Source organism: Salvia splendens, chromosome 6 (genome assembly GCF_004379255.2).
Source record: "Salvia splendens isolate huo1 chromosome 6, SspV2, whole genome shotgun sequence".
NCBI lineage: Eukaryota > Viridiplantae > Streptophyta > Magnoliopsida > Lamiales > Lamiaceae > Salvia > Salvia splendens.
Genome location: NC_056037.1, coordinates 10780781 through 10799553, shown reverse-complemented (window position 1 = coordinate 10799553; position 18773 = coordinate 10780781). Strand labels below are relative to the sequence as shown.

The window sequence follows — 18773 nt, the reverse complement described above, 5'->3', positions numbered from 1 at the left end:
TGAGAGAAAAGCCACTTAGATGCATATAGATGACAGTAGGTATAAAGTAATGATGGATGTCAACTTAGATCAAAATTATTACCCTCAAATTTTCCAGTTCATAAAGTAGGATTATCAAATACTATAATCAACTTAATTCTCATCTCAAACTCATCTAACTACTGTAGTTTAGCTCCTTTGCAACCCAATCCAGGCAGCAACCAACATCTAATATAGGTTTCTTTTCAAGCTGCATCTTCTATTCTATCACAAGTGAGGTATTGGAAATGAAATTAAAAGCCAATAAGCATGCCAAAGAAAACAAGCATATAGATACCCTCAAGGTGCTCCTCAGTAAGAATTTCAATTGTTATAACTTAGCACTATCAAATAGGAATGAAACAAACACTCCATATAGCTCATCAGATATACTATCAACTAGTGCAAACAATTAAAGAATAACATCACCCTACACTCACAACACATGGGAGATAACAACCAACTCAAGACAGCAACAGACCAACATTCGACTCAGGTATATGTGAATAGCAGAGGGATGTACTGGTAATAAAAATGAAATGAAAATAGATTTAACACAAGGGACGAATTTATATATTGATCTGGGGACAAACAGAGAGAGAAAGAATGGAACTGCAACAAGTTTCCTAAGAGTTAGCAGCCAGCACAATGAGATCCTGCACCATCTTCAGAAATCATGGTCTATATTTATCAGTAAATTTAAGCAAGTCTTAATTCATTGACAATCCTAAGTTCCCATAGTTAGAACAAAAACACTAGACAGGAAGATGATCTACTTATTCGATCATAACCATATTTCTCAAGCAAAAACAAGAAGCTCGCCAAGGCTACACAACCTACTGAGATACACCCTTGCCGTTTCTAACAACGCATAATATTCCTTAGTTCCATGCCAATGATCCCAAATCAACATCAAACGACTTCAATTTACATAATACGAAAAGTAGATTCAAAAAACAATTCTCAAAATGCTAAAAGACATAAAATTCCCATATTTAACGCGGACCAGATGAAACAAGTAGTGAACTAATATAATCTAAGGCTTTAAAAAACACGTCTGCGTGCAAAATAAGGAGTGAAACAACAGATATGGTATATGCATACAAATATAGTAGAGAGCATGAAACAAATAGAACACACTCATATACCAATCATAATAGTATCTTCTATTATGGATAACATTAGGGATTATAAATACAAAAAAAGTAAATTCTCTGCAAACAACATACACTCGTAAAATACGAGGCTCGGAGTTTGTAAGACACCGTCAGTCTTCACCCACGTCTATGAGCATTCTTCTTCTCTCTCCTTGTTTTGTTTTTTTGGGATTTTTTGGGGTTTTTTCCGCAAAATAAAAGCAAAACAAAAAAAGAAAAAAACGAAAAAGAGAATAGAATTTTTTTTTTAGTAATTTAACCAAATGGGTGAATGAGTGAATCTCTTCCAAATGACAAGTACATCATTTATCAGCGGAGGGAAACCGCTCAGAGCCGGAGAGCGGTGCAGGCTAAGTCGTCAACGTCGGCGACGGAGTCTCCCGGCGGCGGCATGTTAAGATCAAAAGGCATGGGCATTTTACAAGAGGAGGAGGCGATGTCACAGTCGGCGTCATCAACCACGGATGAGGACGAATCACAATCGCTGTGACAATCATCAGGCGCCACCGGCGGCGACCTCGGATGCCTTCTCTGCTGCTGCACAATCGGCTGCGTCGGCAGCTGCCGCGGCCCGCTGAAGGATTCCACAGTGCTGCTCATGCCGCTGGACGTCGGCCGCTGCTGCGCGATTATGTGCTGGTCCTGGGGGTAATACCGGCAGCCCATGAACGGATCGTTGGGGGTAGTATTAATACGCGGCTGATTAGGGTTTTGAGGGTTGAAATCTGGATAAACGGCGCCGTTTGGCGGCAAGGGGAAGTTGGTCTTGGCCTTGGGGCCGCGGAGAGAGAGCGCAGCGGCGTCGTAGGCGCGAGCGGCATCCTCAGCCGAGTCAAAGGTGCCGAGCCAGACACGCGTCTTCTTCCAAGGGTCTCTGATCTCGGCGGCGTACCTCCCCCACGGCCTCTTTCTGACGCCTCGAAATCTGATCTCCTTAGATCCTCCCGATCCGTTGGTTTCCACGCCGGGAACCACCGCCGCCGCCTGCCTCGCCGCCGCTCTGCCTCTCCGCATGGCTCAAATTAAAAGATGAGCACCGAAAATTTTGGGGAAAAAGAATAAAAACTAAAAATACAAAGTTTTCTCAAGCGATTAGAAATTACTCTTTGAGAGAGAAAAATGAGAAGAACACATATTTACAGAGGAAACAACGCCATAGAGAGAGGAAATGAGATTTGATTGTGATAAATAATTTTTCCTTTTTTCTCTCTCTACTGTGTGTGGTGTGTTGAAAAGAGAGGGGTTGGGAGGCGAGCACAATGTTTTGTTTTTTTTCGGTTATTCTATTTTTAATTTTATTTTTCCTTGTCTAAAAGTGATTTTTCTATGGTATTTGAGGTAGGCTGGTAGGGGGTGGTGGAATTGCTTTATCGATTTCTCTTCCTTTTCACATCGCACGCCCCCACAAACACAAACCAACCACCCCTTCAAATTTCAATTGATTCATTTTGCAATTCTCTCTATTTTCCTTTTCCTTATTCGTTTTTAGGATCAAAATACAAGTTTATTTACCATATAAGAAAATCTCATGGCATTAAATGGAATGAAGAAATACCTAAAATCAAAGGGGAGAGGATATTTGGAAGTGTTTTGCTTCATGCTGGAGTAATTTATAGTGGAGCTGCCTCCATTGCAAATGAAAATAATCTTACGGCCGCTAAATTTTCCACCATGATCGTTGTTCAACGTCTGCCATGTTATCACAAAATGATATAATAAAGAATATTAAAAATTCATAATTTACTATTTTGCTTTCAAATTTACCATATCCATTAGAATTTGATAGAATTTTAACACTATAATAAAAATTATTATATACTATAGAATAAAAATATTAAAAATAAAAAATACGAAGGTTTGGCAAATGATCCTTATCCAGTTGTCTTAGGTGGTCTACGTGTGAAGGCAGTGGTTAGGTTTTTGTTTGAATACTAATTGATTAACTAAGAGCATCGCACGATAGGAGAATCTCCATTGGCTTTCGTCCGGCAATAGGCCAGCCACAAATTCCTCCTGCCACATTATCAGTACTAAAAATCCTCCTACCACATCATCAGTACTAAAAATCCTCATGTCACATCATCAGGACCAGCAATAGCCTAGCTACATCACCCCTAATTATATAAAACAAATAATTGACAATCACACAAAATACACAATTAAATTTACGACACAGATACGGGAAAATATAATTATTTTATTTAAATTTTAAAAAAAGTACATTTAAAAAAATTACATAATTAAAAAAAACTAACGTCGTTCAATCATCCGCGCCCACAACTCTTCAATTAAATCCTTTTGGAGTCGAATATGAGCATCCGTTTGGCGCATGTCGGCATGTGCATGGAGGAGGCCGACTTCATCGTGTGGGACCCCATTTCGTACGTTGGGGGCGGCTATGTCGTGGCTTGGACCGGCTTCATTATCGTCGTTGGCCCAACTCGTCAGTCGTACACCTTCATCTTCGACAATCATGTTGTGCATGATAATACAGACGTACATTATATCAGCAATGCAGTCGATATGCCACAAAAGCGTTGGACCCCTAATTGCCGCCCATCGAGACTGGAGCACACCAAATGCGCGCTCCACGTCCTTGCGCGCCGACTCCTGATGTGCAAATCGCGTATATATAGTGTTTCGAAAATTTAAAAAAAAAACATTAAATTCGCTCGTCGATTGCTCGCCGGTCCTGAGCCTGCAATGGTGGCGAGCAGACCGGCGAGCGCTCGCGAATCGGCCAGAGCTCGCCGATTTTTTTGCCGAAATGGCGCTCGCCGGTTTGAATGGTTCGGCGAGCGCCGGAAATCGGCTAGCCGGCCCGCTCGCCGCCATTGGAGATGATCGAATACCTCAGCCATAGTCTAGCCACAAACTCCTCCTGCCACATCATCAGCCCTAAAAATCCTCCTGCCACATCATCAAGACAAGCAAATAGCCCAGCCATAGCCTAGCCACATCACTCAAAATTATATAAAACAAATAATTAACAATCACACAACATACGGAATTAAATTTACGACACAGATACAGGAAAATTTAATAATACTATTAAAAATTAAAAAAATACATTAATTAAAAAAGTACAATAAAATAAAAAAAAAGTACATTAATTTAAAAAAAGTACATTAATTTAAAAAATTCACTCTTCGTCTCCGTCGTCGCCGTCGCCGCCTCCGTGGCCACCGTCGCCGCCGCCTCCACCCAAATCGTCACGCATGCTCACGAGCAATGCGTGAAGAAAACTCTTCTCCTCGGTGTCCATCGCCGTCTGCCATTCGGCTAACGTCTTGACCATCTGAGCGCGCGTTTGTTGACGCGCGAAGAACTTGAGATCCTCTGTAGACTGGCGGTCAAAGGGGGATGCCGACTGGACCTCCTGGGAACCCCCGGCGACCCTCCTCGCCTCCCGTTGCACCCGCTTTTGCCTAGCCATGCGAGGTCGGCGAGCGAACGAACGAGGGGTGGGGATCACCTGGGCCGTCTCGGGGAGGTCGTGGGAACCACCGCTGCTGCCGCTGTAATCACCGTTGTAGTTCAGTCGTTGCTTCTTCGGGCAGCCAGCGTCGACACTTGATCGAAACTTCTCGGATTCGTTCAGCACCACAAAGTAGTTCCAGTAGGTGAAATCCTTATACAAGCCGGGCTGGGGGAAGGCTTTCTCAGCTATCCTCCTGCAGTCATCCTCCGTTTGGCCACTGCTCTGCTTGCGGAGGGCGTTGGTGTACAAGCCCGAAAATCGGGAGACCGCAGTCCTGATTCGGTCCCACGCCTTCTGACAATCCTCCCCGGTGCGTTGCCTCCCCTCCGGGCAAAATGTCTCGTAGGCTGCTGCTATTTTAGCCCACAAGTTGACGATCCTCAGATTGTTCGAAGTGAGGGGATCATCGCAAACACTCACCCACGCCTTGGACAGCGCGACGTTCTCCACATCCGTCCACCTCCTCCGTACCGAGCAGTCGTACTCACCCGACTGCGACGACTCGCCGACCATCTTCCCTTTGCCCTTTTTCTTTGGGGCGCGACGACCCCGCACTGCTCCCCCCGTTTGAACGGGAGTATCCGAAACTCCGAGAATATCAAGCCCTAACTCCTTTAAGGGAAAAGTCTCAAATTGCGTGAACTGCGCCTCCGTTGGGGTCGATGTGTGCGAAGAAGCAGTCGAAAAATCAAAATTGGGGCGATAGACGTTTTCGTCCCCCGGCGTCCCCTGCGTCGCCGGTACCCCTCCTGTCGGGGGCTGCATCGCGGCCCCCCCCCCTCGGGCATCATCTGCATCCCGGGCACCCCCCCGGCATCATCTACATCCCGGGCACCTACCCCGGCATCATCTGCATACCGGGTTGCATCCCCGGTACCCCCTGCCACGCCGGCATACTCCCCCCAGTTGCCATCCCGGGCATATTCCCCCCGGCTGCCATCCCGGGCATCATCCCCTGCCACGGGTACATGTTGTAGTACCCTGGCATCAGACCCCATCCACCTCCCACGGGTATCGGGGGAGTTTGAGACTCGCTCGTCACTAGAGTACCTTCGTTGTTGTTCTCCATTTCGCGTTGTTGCTCTTGTACAGAAATTAAGATAGAGAGAAAACTCGTTAAAACAAGTGGTGCGAATGAAAATGACGTGCAAAGCGCGTATATATAGTGTTTCGAAAATTAATTAAAAAAAATCCGTTGGGCGATGCGCTCGGTGATCCGGACCCTGCAACGGCGCCGAGCGGATCGCCCAGTGCATCGCCGAGCGCCCGTATATCACCTAGCGCTAGGCGATTTTTTTTCGGAAAACCGCTAGGCGGTTACAATGCCTCAACTAGGCGGTGCGCTAGGCGCCATTGTGGATGCTCTAAGAACTCTTCACGCGTAGAGCATAGTTACATTCCAACCCCCAACCTACAACTATTTTATTTCATTATTTCGTTTACACCACAACAATATTAAATATTCAGTTTGTGCTTTTTTTGTTTCAAAAAATACATCTAGTACAGCTCCTATTCATCAATAGTTTACCAATGTCATTTTTTTTCTTGCATTTACAATATTCCAATTTTGCTGAAAAATTGAGGATGTTACAATTTAAAAACAAGTGACGTTTTGATTGCAATATTACAAAATTTATTTAAAAAATATAAATTCAGGAAAATGTTATACTCATTTTTCAAACCCTTTATTTGTAAGTTATTTTTTAACTAGTCGACTCTCCTTGTCGTAAATTTTTTATTCACAGTGCTCTTGTACCACTTAGAGTGTCCACGATAAGGCGGACATCCCAATAGTCCCACCCCAGTTTTTGTCCACATCCCTAAAATTATTGTCCACAGCTCCAAAAATTTGTTTCCGCCACTATGGTGGACACTTCCAATAGCTCCCAAATTTTATAATCAATTTTCATTTTAAAATGTTTTTTGTTTCAATCAGGTATAATTAAAATCATCGCAATGTAAATAATTAGAAAACAAGTTAATTGCCGCGGCAATGGACTCCGCTTAGGTGTAGAGCTTGCCCAGCTGCCCGAGCCACCGCCACCGCCCCTGCCACTGCTTCGGGTCGAAACGGGCGTTTTCACCCGTGCTGCAGGAGTATCCGGGATGCCGGAACTGAGCAGACCCATCATGGTCTCCAGAGCGTCTTGATCTGCTTCGGTGTAAGGAGATTGGCTGGATAGGAAAGGGGACTCAGGACGCGGCTGGTTAAGCGCGTCGAGGTTGGGTCTGTAATCTCCAAACGCGGAGCGACTTAGATTCCGCTGAAAAGGTTGGGGCGTTGGAGAAGACCTCCACGACTTAGATGGAGGAATGTTTGGACACGATGCCCAAGGCGGGGGAGATTGACTCCAAATCCACGGCTGGGACGGAGACCCTCCTATCCCGAGGGCTGAGAAGGATAGTCGCCATATCCAGACGGCTGAGAAGGATAGCCGCCATATCCCGACGGCTGTGAAGGATAGCTGCCCGACGGCTGTGAAGGATTGCCGCCATAGCCCGACTCCTGCGAGTCGGGTGATTCGTCGTCTCCACCAAGCATTTTTAGAGAGTGAAAGTGTAGATAGTGAATGAAGGGAGAGTGTGTGAAAATGGTGAAAAAATGAGTGGTGGAGGAGTGATATTTATAGAGTTAATTTTTTTTAAAAAAAAATTAAAAATTCGAGGGGAGCCAGTGCGCCTATAGGCGCGGCGAAAGGCCGACCGGCGCGTCCTCGCCCCGGTTTCGCAGAATGGCCGTCCACCCCGGGGCGGACGTCGCCTACACTATAATCCGCCCCGGGATCGCCCCCGCCGGGGCTATAGGCGCGGCGGTCCCATAGTGGATACCCTTATAAGTTATAAATCATTAATTGTTCTCACCTTTGTTTCATATTTTTCCATATCTTTTTCTCTTCCATTTTTATTAAATACTCTCCCTTAAGTCTTAGCTTAAGTAAAGAGTTTCATTTAGCAGAAGAACTAAAAAATTAGTAAATTAAATCAGAAGAGAATAAAATAGAAAAAAAAACTAAGAATTCAATTTTTAGTTAATACTCCTACTATAAATCATTTACTAATATAAAATCAATCTTGACAACCCAACCAAACCGATAAAGTTTCTAGGAGCAGCGTTAATGGGCTTGTCGTAGGCTTTCTTAAAGTGCTAATAGGAGTACTAGTATATAATAATGTGTTTATGTTAAGAAATTACACAAATGAATTATTAAAAATGCATACTTAGGGCTATGTAACTATAAGACCATCCACAACGCGTCTCGCGCCGGGCTCGCGTCTCGTCTCGGAGAGACGAGACCCCCGCGAGACGCATTGCAGCGCCCATCTCGTCTCCAGCTCGCGCCCGTCTCGTCGCGTAGCTCGTCTCGGCCAGACACGAGACGAGATGTCTCGCCACGCGCCAGGGACACGTGGCACGTCCCCATGCGTGCGTGACGCCCACTCGCTGGCCCGCGAGTGGGCGTCGTCACTGATGACGCAATAATTCATTTTTTTTAAAAAAAAAAATCGATTTTTAATAAAAAATTTTTTTTTTTTCAAACGGTAATATTACCGTTAAATATTTATTTTCATTTTTTAAATTTTTAATTTTTTTACTCTATAAATAATTCTATTCCATACTCATTTCAAACACAAACACACATCTATTCCTCTCAAATCCTCTCTATCACTCCAATTTCCATCTTCAATCAACTCAAACAAATGGATCCTTTTGAGCAAATGCGCCAATTAATGGAACAATCACTCGAAGAAGATCGACGACGAGAGGCGGAGGAGCCGCACCACCCCCACGACGCTCCCGGAAATACATCAATCGGAACCGGGAGGAAGCCGCCGCACGGTTAGTACGCGACTACTTCTGCGATAACCCGATTTGGGGAGATACCTATTTCCGTCGCCGTTTCCGCATGCGGAAACCGCTATTTCTCCACATAGCGAATACTTTGGCGGCCAGGGAGGAGTTCTTCCGAGAAGGGTTCGACGCGGTCGGTCGTCCCAGCCACACGACGCTGCAGAAATGTACTGCAGCCATCCGGCAGCTTGCGACTGGACAAACGGCCGACATATTCGACGAATACCTGCACATCGGAGACAGCACTGGGCGCTTGTGCTTGCTCAACTTCTGCAGAGGCGTCCGGGCAGCCTTCAGTGACGAATTTCTCCGGAGGCCAACCACGGAGGATTGTCAGTTCCTCCTCAACCTGCACGAACAAGTGCACGGATTCCCCGGGATGCTTGGCAGTGTCGATTGCATGCACTGGCAATGGAAGAATTGCCCGGTGGCTTAGAGGGGTTCCTACACGAGCGGCCACAAAGGCACCCACCCAACCGTTGTACTCGAGGCCGTTGCCGACTACCGACTTTGGATCTGGCACGCGTACTTCGAGGTCCCTGGCTCGAACAACGACGTAAACGTGCTCCAACAGTCCGACCTCTTTACCGAAGTTTTGGATGGTAAAGCGCCGGCCATCAACTTCGTCGCCAACAACCGGCGGTATAAAATGGGGTACTATCTCGCCGACGGCATCTACCCGAAGTGGCCGACCTTCGTGAAGACGTGCGGCAGGCCAGCGAACCCAAAGCAGGCTCTTTTTGCGCAGAAGCAGGAGGCTGCGCGCAAGGATGTGGAGAAGGCGTTCGGGGTTCTCCAAGCGCGCTTCAACATCATCAAAGCCCCGGCTCGTATGTGGTTCATGGAGAACATAGTCGACATCATGTATACGTGCATAATCTTGCACAACATGATTGTCCGAGACGAAGGACCCGATGCCGGAAATTGGTTCGACCCCGAATCCCCCGGAAGCTCAACCGCAAGTAGTCCGCCGCGAAGTGGAGCGCATCCATCTATACAAGAACGGTTGGCTATTCGGGCAAGGACACGCGACTCTAGCGCCCACACCCAACTCCAAGAGGATCTAATTGAGCACATTTGGGAAAACTTTGGCGGAGAAGATTAAATTATGTCATTTTTATTTTTTTAGAATTTTAATTATGTCTTCGTTTTTTTTAATGTTAAGTTGTAATATTGTTTTAATTTTAATAAAGTGTGTTTGTTTAAATTGAATTGGGTTTTTAAAAAAATTATAAATTAAATTTCAATGAATAGTAATTAAGAGACGGTATAGAGACGGTTAAGAGACGGAGCGTTGCAGGTTCCGTCTCTTAGTTAAGAGATGGAGGAAAAAGGACAGTGGGGCCCTCAAATAGTGCTCAAATAGTAGTTAAGAGACGGTTTAAGAGACGGTATAGAGACAGCGTTGTGGATGGCCTAACACACTCTACTCGACCAGCGACTAACCGAAGTAGAAAATGCAACAATTTAAGGAGGCGTTCGCTTGTCTTCATATGAAAAGCTAAGAAATTAATCCTGGTCTCATTTGTAATGGTAGGACCCACCTAAATGATTATGTAAACCAGCCTTCGGTGTTCTTGAATTGTCTTCAGTTTTGGAAATGTGTAAATTATTTCTTTAATCAAAGATGGGGTGTTCTGACCTAAATACCCTTATTTCAACATGCAAAATTAAATGGTACGCGCGAAACCAACAAACTGGGCGCCTTATTTGTATTTTAGTCAGTAGTACCTACAAATAGGAGCCGCTACAGCAGAGAGGAATTCACATTTCCACCTCGCATTTTCGAATCGGTTCTTCAATCGGTCATCGGTACGTTCCAATATCCCTCGACTTTCACATTTTATAATTGTCTTTGAGGGTTTCTTCGTACCTCTTACATCTACATTATAGTTGTGTGTGTTGTTGTATGATGTTCATGCGCTGTAAATCTTGGTTAATGATAGTATGGTGGGTGGGGATTGTGGGAGGGAGAAGTTATTATTGAGGTTACCCTTGCTGTGTGTACTCAAATTGGGTCATCTAAATTACTGGTGCCCTAATCCCCAAATCATGCTTCCTACTGCTCCTATGTCTTTTGCTGAATGTTTTCTATTTATTTCATGCCTGCATAGGTTATGCCTGACCCAAAACGCCAATCCCTCGTCTGTGGAATTGGGACAAGTAGTCAAGGTTTGTTACATTTGTTGAAACACACATCAAAGAAGCCATTTTTAAGTCTTCATATTCATGTTCAATGCCTGAGTTTTGTTCACTTCCACTCTGCTGTTGTTGCCTAGGGACAAATGGTGCTCCTCGACAGAAATTTCGTAAAGGAGATCGTTCACGTAGAATGTGGATAGCCCGCGAAGAGGAGATATTGGCTACCTGTTTACTTGACCTCGTTGCACGTGGCTGGAAATCCGACAACGGATTTCGCGCTGGGTATCTCCAAAAAATTGAGGACACTATCCGCCAAGAATTTCCAAAATCAGACATCCAAGGTACCCCACATATAACCTCCAAGATTTCTGCTTGGAAGAAGAGCTACAGCAGTCTCAGGAAAATCCTATCAAGGACTGGCATTGGATTCAACCCCGATGGCGATCATAGGATCGATTGCGATGATGAGTAATGGAAGCAAATTGTCCAGGTGTGAAAATTTTGACAATTCAATTTGGTGTGAAATGGACTTTTGTGTGAAATTTTGACATACTTAGCTGATTTTATGTGTGTTGAAATGGACTTTTAAAGTACTTCCTATGTGAATACAGGCGGACAAGCATGCCAAGGGCATGCGGAATAAATCCTAGCCAATATGGGAGACATGGAAGACCATTTTTGGAGTGGATCGGGCAAGTGGAGGTGGGTCTGAACAGGTTGACAAGGCTGCTGAAGAATTGCGTCGACGACCAGCCACAGAACCAGCCACGATCAGTGAGTGCAATGAGAACGACTACTATCCATTTTTCGATGATGTTCCCATCGATGTCACAACTCCAGTTGCTGAACAGCATGACATTAACGACTACAGTTCTGGCAAAGAAGAAAAGGCAGCGTCTACAACCTAGGTTGTTGGACAGAAACGCAAAGCTGCGTCTGCTGATGATGCTCTCATAGATTTTCTGGCGAAGCTGCTTGCAGAGACCAACTCACGTCTGGATGTTATGAGTTCGAGAATTGGATACGAGTTTGATTTGGGTAAGGCACGACAGGAGGTGTTCGACAAGCTTGGCACCGTCGACCGGCTGACACTAAAAGAGAAGTATGAACTATGCAACATTATGAGTGTCAAGAAGCAGTTCTTGGAGGTGTTTATGGGGATGCCTGCACATGCTCGTCTAGGGTATGTGACGATGCTCCTGGAACAGAACCGCGATGGTAATTGATGTCTGGGGTGGTGTTCCTGATTGGGTTTACAAGACTTCTTTTTAGGTATGTGAATACTTTGCCAAATATGGCTTATTTGTGTCCGCTTTTGGTGTGTAATGCGGCATAACTCAGAACTTGTATTTTGATTTTTGGGAGTGTGATGGTGTGTTTGCTTACACGCTGGCTTGCACAATTATGTGTAAGGATGTGTATGCTTATACAATGGTTGCACCTATTGTTTTTGGCAACCTAACATATGATTGAAATATACTTTTGTATAATGATTAGGTTTATATATTGGTTATCACTGATAGCATTGGCGGACACAGTAGGAGGGAATGCGGGGATTAAGCCCTTCCCAACAATTTTTTTTTTAATATTTTTCTACTTAAATTTTTGTTAGATATTACTGAAAACAATTTTTAGCCCTTCCCAAATCAATACAATTGAAGACTAAATCGCTGGAGCTGAATGATATGGAGGGGCTGAATAAAGTTTGAGAATAGAAAAGCTGCAGAAGATTTGAAAGGAGAAAATGTCATATTAAATTCATAAAATATGTAATGAAGTAATTAGCTGTAAAATGGAGTACTTTTTGATATAAACTCAAATATTCACTCGTGTCTAAAATTATTCAAAGGAGGTAATTAAATTATAAAACTAGTACTTTTTGTATATGAATTTAAACTCATAGTTTGATTCGTGTAAATTACTTTAGGGCTGGGGAAAAATATCGAAATACCGATTTTATCGTACTGAAAAAATATCAAAAATACCGAACTTTTGGTCTACCGTGATTTTCGGTACGGTATAATACCTTACCGAAATCTTTCGGTAAGGTAACGGTATGAATTTTCATATACCGCGGTATACCGTTTCATACCGAAGTTCGGTATGTACCGTAAATAAAGGTATATACCGTAAAATATAAATTTAATAGTATAAAATATATTTTATATATTTTTAAAATTATAAAATTTATTGTGAAATATAAATATAATTTTGAATAAAATATATGTAATATATATATATATATATTTTTTTAGAATAAAATATAAATAATATTCTAAAAACTCAAATTATCCATTTTCATTGATGTTGAAAGTAAGGTATACTGAACTTTGGTACAGTATACCAAAAATGAGGTCTGCATCGGTATGGAAATTAGTCATACCGAAAATAAGGTATACCGAATTTCGGTATACCGAAAATTTTGGTAAGGTAAAGGTATGATTTGTTCGCAAACCGAATTTATGGTAAGGTATACGGTATGGTGGTTTCGGTAAGGTATACCGTACCTACCCATCCCTAAATGACTTATCTAATTTTTTGCCTAATTTTTGTGCTAAATATTACTACTCGATTTTTTTGGCCATAAGTTTTGCCGTCTAAATTTTGCCTAATTTTTTTTTGCCTACACCCATAGCTTGAATTAAATTTTTTGCTAAATATTACTACTCGATTTAAACTTATCTAATTTTTTTTTGCCTACACTCATAGCTTGGGCATGTCAAATTGTAACGTCCAGCGTTCGCAGCGGACTTCCCTGCGCGGTGCAGCTCCATTTTCCTTGCACCGCACCCACATTCGGGAATGTTTGCTGCCAAGGGACCTCGGGAGTACATCTTGTGACTGTAAAAACAAAAACAAAGACACACAAACGATGTTAAACCTGCCACCACAATTATCTAACACAGCAATGAGAACAAACATAGCTCTCAATGACACCAAAAATCATATTTTCCCAAATTAGAGCATGAAAAAAAAAACACAAATTTTGAAAGTTTATAACTTCAACATAGTTCACAGTTGTTGATGTTAAAATAAATTCAGTTATTCAACAAGTGCACGACACCAAGCAACACTATTTGTTGTTCCACATATTCAAAGCCAAATTGTTGCGCATCGCTGTTCACTCCGCGGAGGGTTCTACAAATTGTACGTAGTCTTGTGCAACACCTTCTTCATCCATTGTTGTGGGAGGGATCGTGCCCTCAATCTCAGCTTCAACGGGGTCTACTACCATTTCCCGTCTAATAAAGTTATGCAGGAGTAAACACGCCATTATTAGTCGGATTTCTGTCTTGATGGGATAGTATGATGCACTGCGTAAGATGCCCCATCGCATTTTAAGGACCGCAAAAGCACGCTCGACCACATTTTTGGCTTTCGTATGTCTCATGTTGAATAGTTCATTTGGGTTCTGCGGGGCTGCATACCTGGACCCCACTCCTTAAGGTGATAACGGGCCCCTTTATACGGTGTTAGGAAGCCGTTGTTGTTCACGTACGCATTATCGCACAAGTAATAACATCCTATGGAAGAGTCAAAACTAGGCAATAAGACTCCACAATTGAGATAACCAAAGCAGCTATAACAAAAAATCCCATGTGTTGAACACATTGCAGAAAATAAAGTACCTTGGGGAACCTTAAACCCATTATGCCGAGCCACAACATCCCGCAGTACACATAAGTCGTCTGCCGATCCCTCCCATCCAGGTAAGAAATATATGAATTGCATATTGCGGTCGCAGACCGCTAAGGTGTTGATAGCAATCTGACCATTCCGCGTTCGATACCTAGGTTTGTCAGTAGCATGCACCAAAACATTAATGTGTGTCTCGTCGAGGGCCCCCAGGCAACCCTATATCAAAAATTAAATATTGCAGTAAGCTTAGCATTACAATCTGACATAAATACATATATGTAGCGCGTTTTTTTTACCTTGAACCACTTCCAGCGGTGGTCAGTACAACCCTCGGACACCGGTGTCGGTTGAGTTAGTAGGTCAATGTGTAGACTAATAACCGCACCTAGAATTGGTTCACATAGTGGGAAACGGTTGAACCCGATCTCCAAAATGCAAAACGTTGCACTCGGTTTTTGTTGTGGTGTGCAAGAACTCCCAAGAATATAGCAATCTGTTCTTCAACACCCAAGCATTTACCAATCCTTAATCCCCCACGCTCGGTTAGAATCCGACATAACTTTCCAAACGTGTTGCAATCCATCCGTAGATTTGCAATGCAATCTGCTTCTGTGACATGCACGAGCCGGTCCAAATGTTTGATTTGATCAGGGATTTTGTTGAGGACACTGTACTTGCGTGCGTGTTCTAGTATTCGGCGTTTGCGGCGTTCAGTTCTTGCTTTGCGAAATCTAATTATCAACCTAGTGGTTTCGACGCGGTATGAGGACATTATGTCTTCAAGCATCATGTGGACTCGAGCGTAATTAATGGTCGGGCAACAATTTCTTCAAAACAAACAACTGAATGAAACCGAAATAGGTTGTATAATGGAGTGAAATCATAAATTGATTTGTTGTACCCAACCGGCGAGTGCTCGGCACATCTCACGAGTGCATTTTGGGACAGAAAGCACAATAGAGTCGACACAAATAACCCACAATTTCAACTTACAATGACTAAAAAATAACAATATAGAGAACACTTCAAATCTGAGCTAAACTAAACAAACACTCAACAAACGCCCAAAAAAATATTACCTTAACTTTAGGGAAATGAACGAACAGATGCGTGTTTGCGGGAGAAAACCAACCCGTTCGTCAAGTGATTAGAAACAACCTGCAATTAACTAAGGTCCCTCTATTAGTGAACGAATAAATTGTAAAAACGCAGGTCAGAATCAAGGATTGACACATAAGGAAAATAAAAAAAACAAATAACAGTGTTCCCAGAGCTTTCGAACATAAAATTTTGCTTATAATCGAGAGCGTCGTGACCCAAACAACATCCAAAATTAAGGTAGAAAAAAAATGTTAGATCAAACCCATCTCGAACAAGGACCCAAATTTCATACCATGAGATCTCAATTTTCAATTAAAACCAACCCTCCCTCCAAAAAATCCCAAATTACAGATACTTTGTATTCATCAGCTTGGACCCATATTCTATACTATGATACAAATAAAACCCTTTACTGACCTATATCTCAAAATCAAAGTAAGATAGCCTCCTGCAAGTATAAGCAAACCACCAGAATTCAACAATATCCTCAAATCCCACCACACCCAAAATGCTATTCCCTTAATTGATGATTCAAGCTTGAATTTTCAACTTCAAGTTCAGATTTTTATTCTCGAATTTGAACTTAAAAAATAATAAATCAAAAGAACGTAAAGATTCAAACTTGAAGAATAAGCTCACATAAACCAGAATATCAATGGTCTGACCTTATTGGAGATCCCACGAATCAGTGTAATGTCACGAATCAGTGAAACGTGGTCTGCGTTGAGGTGAGGATACTGCTAATCGACCACCAACACTCACCTCACCGGGAAGAGATCGACGCAATTTGGTAATCCAGTTGTGCAAGGCGGAGAACAAGTTGCCTAGGGCTGAGATATTAGAGCATGCGCAGCGGTGGCGTCAGTCGCCACCGCCGTCCGTGCCAGCATTAGAGCATGCGCAGCGGTGGCGTCCGTCGCCACCGCCGTCCGCGCCGCTGGCACGGACGCCATCAGCCGCCGCTGCGCTCGCGCCGCTGGCACGGCGCTGCTCGATGTATCGAGCACGTCCGTGCCAGCGGACGCACACGTGGCGCGCTCTCATTCGTCAACGGCATAGCCGTTGTATTTAAACATTTTTTATTTTTTTTAAAAACAATCGGTATTTAATTATAAATAATGCTAAAAAATAAAAAAAATATATTTTTCAAATCCCAAAAATATGGCCGTTTTTTCCCATTTTTTCTGAATTTTTTTGATTTTTTTTTATTTTTTTTCCCAAAATCATCTATAAATACACACATTCATCACTCATTTATCACATCAATTCATCTCTCATTCATAATTTTTATACAAACTATCAACACATTCAACATTCACTCAAAACACCAAATGGATTTCACTCATCTCATGGCGGAAGCGGAGCGCGAAGAACAAGAATACTACGAACAACATCGTGCCGCTTACGAAGCATATGTCGCGGTGAATACCCCCGCTCATCCTCCTCAACGCACTAGATCAAATCGCCGCTACATCCATCGTGACCGGGAGGGAGCCCACGAAAGGCTCGTTGCCGACTACTTTGCCGACCATCCGCGGTTTCCGGCAGATTACTTCAGGTGCCGTTTTCGCATGTCAAAGCGCTTGTTCATGCGAATTGTCAACACATTATCCGCACGTGTTGAATACTTTCAAACAGGTGTAGATGCAGCCGGCCGGCAAAGTATCACGGCGTTGCAGAAGTGTACGTGTGCCATCCGACAACTCGGCTGTGGTACGTGAATAATATCGCCGACATCATGTTCACGTGTATTATATTACACAACATGATTATAGCCGACGAAGGGCCGAGGGCGGCTAGCTTCTACGACGAGGACGAAGCCGGAAGCTCAACAGCGAGGTCTCCCCCACGCCGAGGCGAGCATACGACGGTTGGCCAGAGGATCGAGACAAGACACACAATGCGCGATACTCGAATCCACAATCAACTACAAGAAGACCTAATCAACCACATGTGGGCGAAATTCGGCAACGAGTAGTGGTTTTTTTAATTTTTAGGATTTTAATTATGTAATTTTTCATTTTTAGGATTTTAATTATGTAATGTTTAATTTTATTTGTCATTTGTAATATTTATTGTGGTTTTTAAATGAATTTTAATATTATGGAAATGTTATTGTTTAATTGAATTTTAAATTAATTGTGCTCGACCTTGCGGAAGAGCACAGTTGTGGGTGTTGTGCTCTTGCCAGAGAGCATGCATGAATAGTACCGCCCGGGCCCACAACCGTGCCGCTGGCAAGAGCACGGTTGTGGATGCTCTTACGTGATGGAGAGAAAAGGTGAAGTGATATTGGGGAAGATTAAAAAATAAGGAGGGTATAATTGTAATCTTGTGTGCAATTCTGGATGTTAATTATACTCCGAGAATTTAAAACCACCTTAACAACACAGATTTGAAATTTGGAAAATTCACAAAGGAACAGCCTGTTTGTTTTCTAGGGCTGTGCAGAATATTATCTGATAAAGCGAACATAGAATTGGAGCAGAAAAAGGCCCAATTCTGACTATATCACATACAGCAAACACCTCCTAAGTTTCATACTCCCTATGTTCCATAAAAATATGAGCATTAAATATGACACATAAATTAAGATAAAATTGTTAAAGTAAGATAGAGGAGGAAAATGATATTTTAAAGTAAGAGAGTGGAGGAGAATGATAGTTAAAGTAGAATTGAATAGTGAGACCTACATTATTTAATTGATATAACTTTTTAAAAATGGAATGCACATATTTTTGTGGAACGGACGAAAATGGAAAGTTCACATATTTTTAGGCGAGGGAGAGAGTAAAATAATTGACAAAACTCAATTATTAGAGATACAACCGACAAAATTCAATATCATTAAATCTGTATACAATAAAATATCCAAATATTAAATACACAACAACGAAAAATCTTTCTTTATGAGCTTCGATCAAAACATGCCACTTCTATAAGACCAGTGACATATATGCCAAAAGAGCGAATTAATGATCAATCGAGAATATAATGCTGACGAAAGATTAAGTAATATCGATAGTTATCTTCCAAGCCAACTAATATGTGTAAAAAATGCTATAGTACAATTTAAGTATCATAAGTAATTAACAAAACTCAATTATCAAAGATACAACCAACAAAATCCAATATCATTAAATTCCGTATAAAATAAAATATCCAAATATTAAATAGAACCACGACGAAAAATCTTTCTTTACGAGTTTCTATCCAAACATGCCAGGTCTATAAGACCAATGATATATATATGCCAAAATAGCGTATTAACGATCTATCAAAAATCTAGTGCTGACGAAAGATAAAGTAATATCGACATTTTTTTCCAAGCCAACTAATTTGTACCACACCAACACTAACCATAATTCTCCAACGGGTAATATCA

General features: G+C 42.5%; 1 protein-coding gene and 2 long non-coding RNA genes across 4 annotated transcripts; 1 reads left to right on the top strand and 2 right to left on the bottom strand.

The window, feature by feature from the left end:
- Nucleotides 1-1163: 1163 nt before the first annotated feature.
- On the bottom strand, nt 1164-2439 carry LOC121809719 (ethylene-responsive transcription factor 3-like). Its single transcript, XM_042210486.1, has one exon. The coding sequence runs from the start codon at nt 2187-2189 to the stop codon at nt 1503-1505; it is 687 nt and encodes a 228-aa protein (XP_042066420.1). The 5' UTR covers nt 2190-2439; the 3' UTR covers nt 1164-1502.
- A 7834-nt stretch (nt 2440-10273) lies between these two features.
- LOC121807261 lies at nt 10274-12161 on the top strand. Of its 2 annotated transcripts, XR_006051783.1 has the most exons (4): nt 10274-10318; nt 10621-10678; nt 10786-11138; nt 11260-12161. It is a non-coding gene; the product is annotated as an uncharacterized LOC121807261 (long non-coding RNA). The 2 variants fall into 2 exon arrangements; XR_006051782.1 differs by having other exon boundaries at nt 10621-11138.
- Nucleotides 12162-13579: 1418 nt separating this feature from the next.
- Nucleotides 13580-16223, bottom strand: LOC121809378. Its single transcript, XR_006052261.1, has 4 exons — nt 16054-16223; nt 14584-15445; nt 14278-14503; nt 13580-14172 (listed from the first exon to the last, which is right to left on the bottom strand). It is a non-coding gene; the product is annotated as an uncharacterized LOC121809378 (long non-coding RNA).
- Between the last annotated feature and the right edge of the window lie 2550 nt (nt 16224-18773).

Coding starts and splice junctions, on each gene's coding strand:
- LOC121809719 (XM_042210486.1), bottom strand. CDS start 2,189: ATGCGGAGAGGCAGAGCGGCGGCGAGGCAGGCGGCGGCGGTGGTTCCC.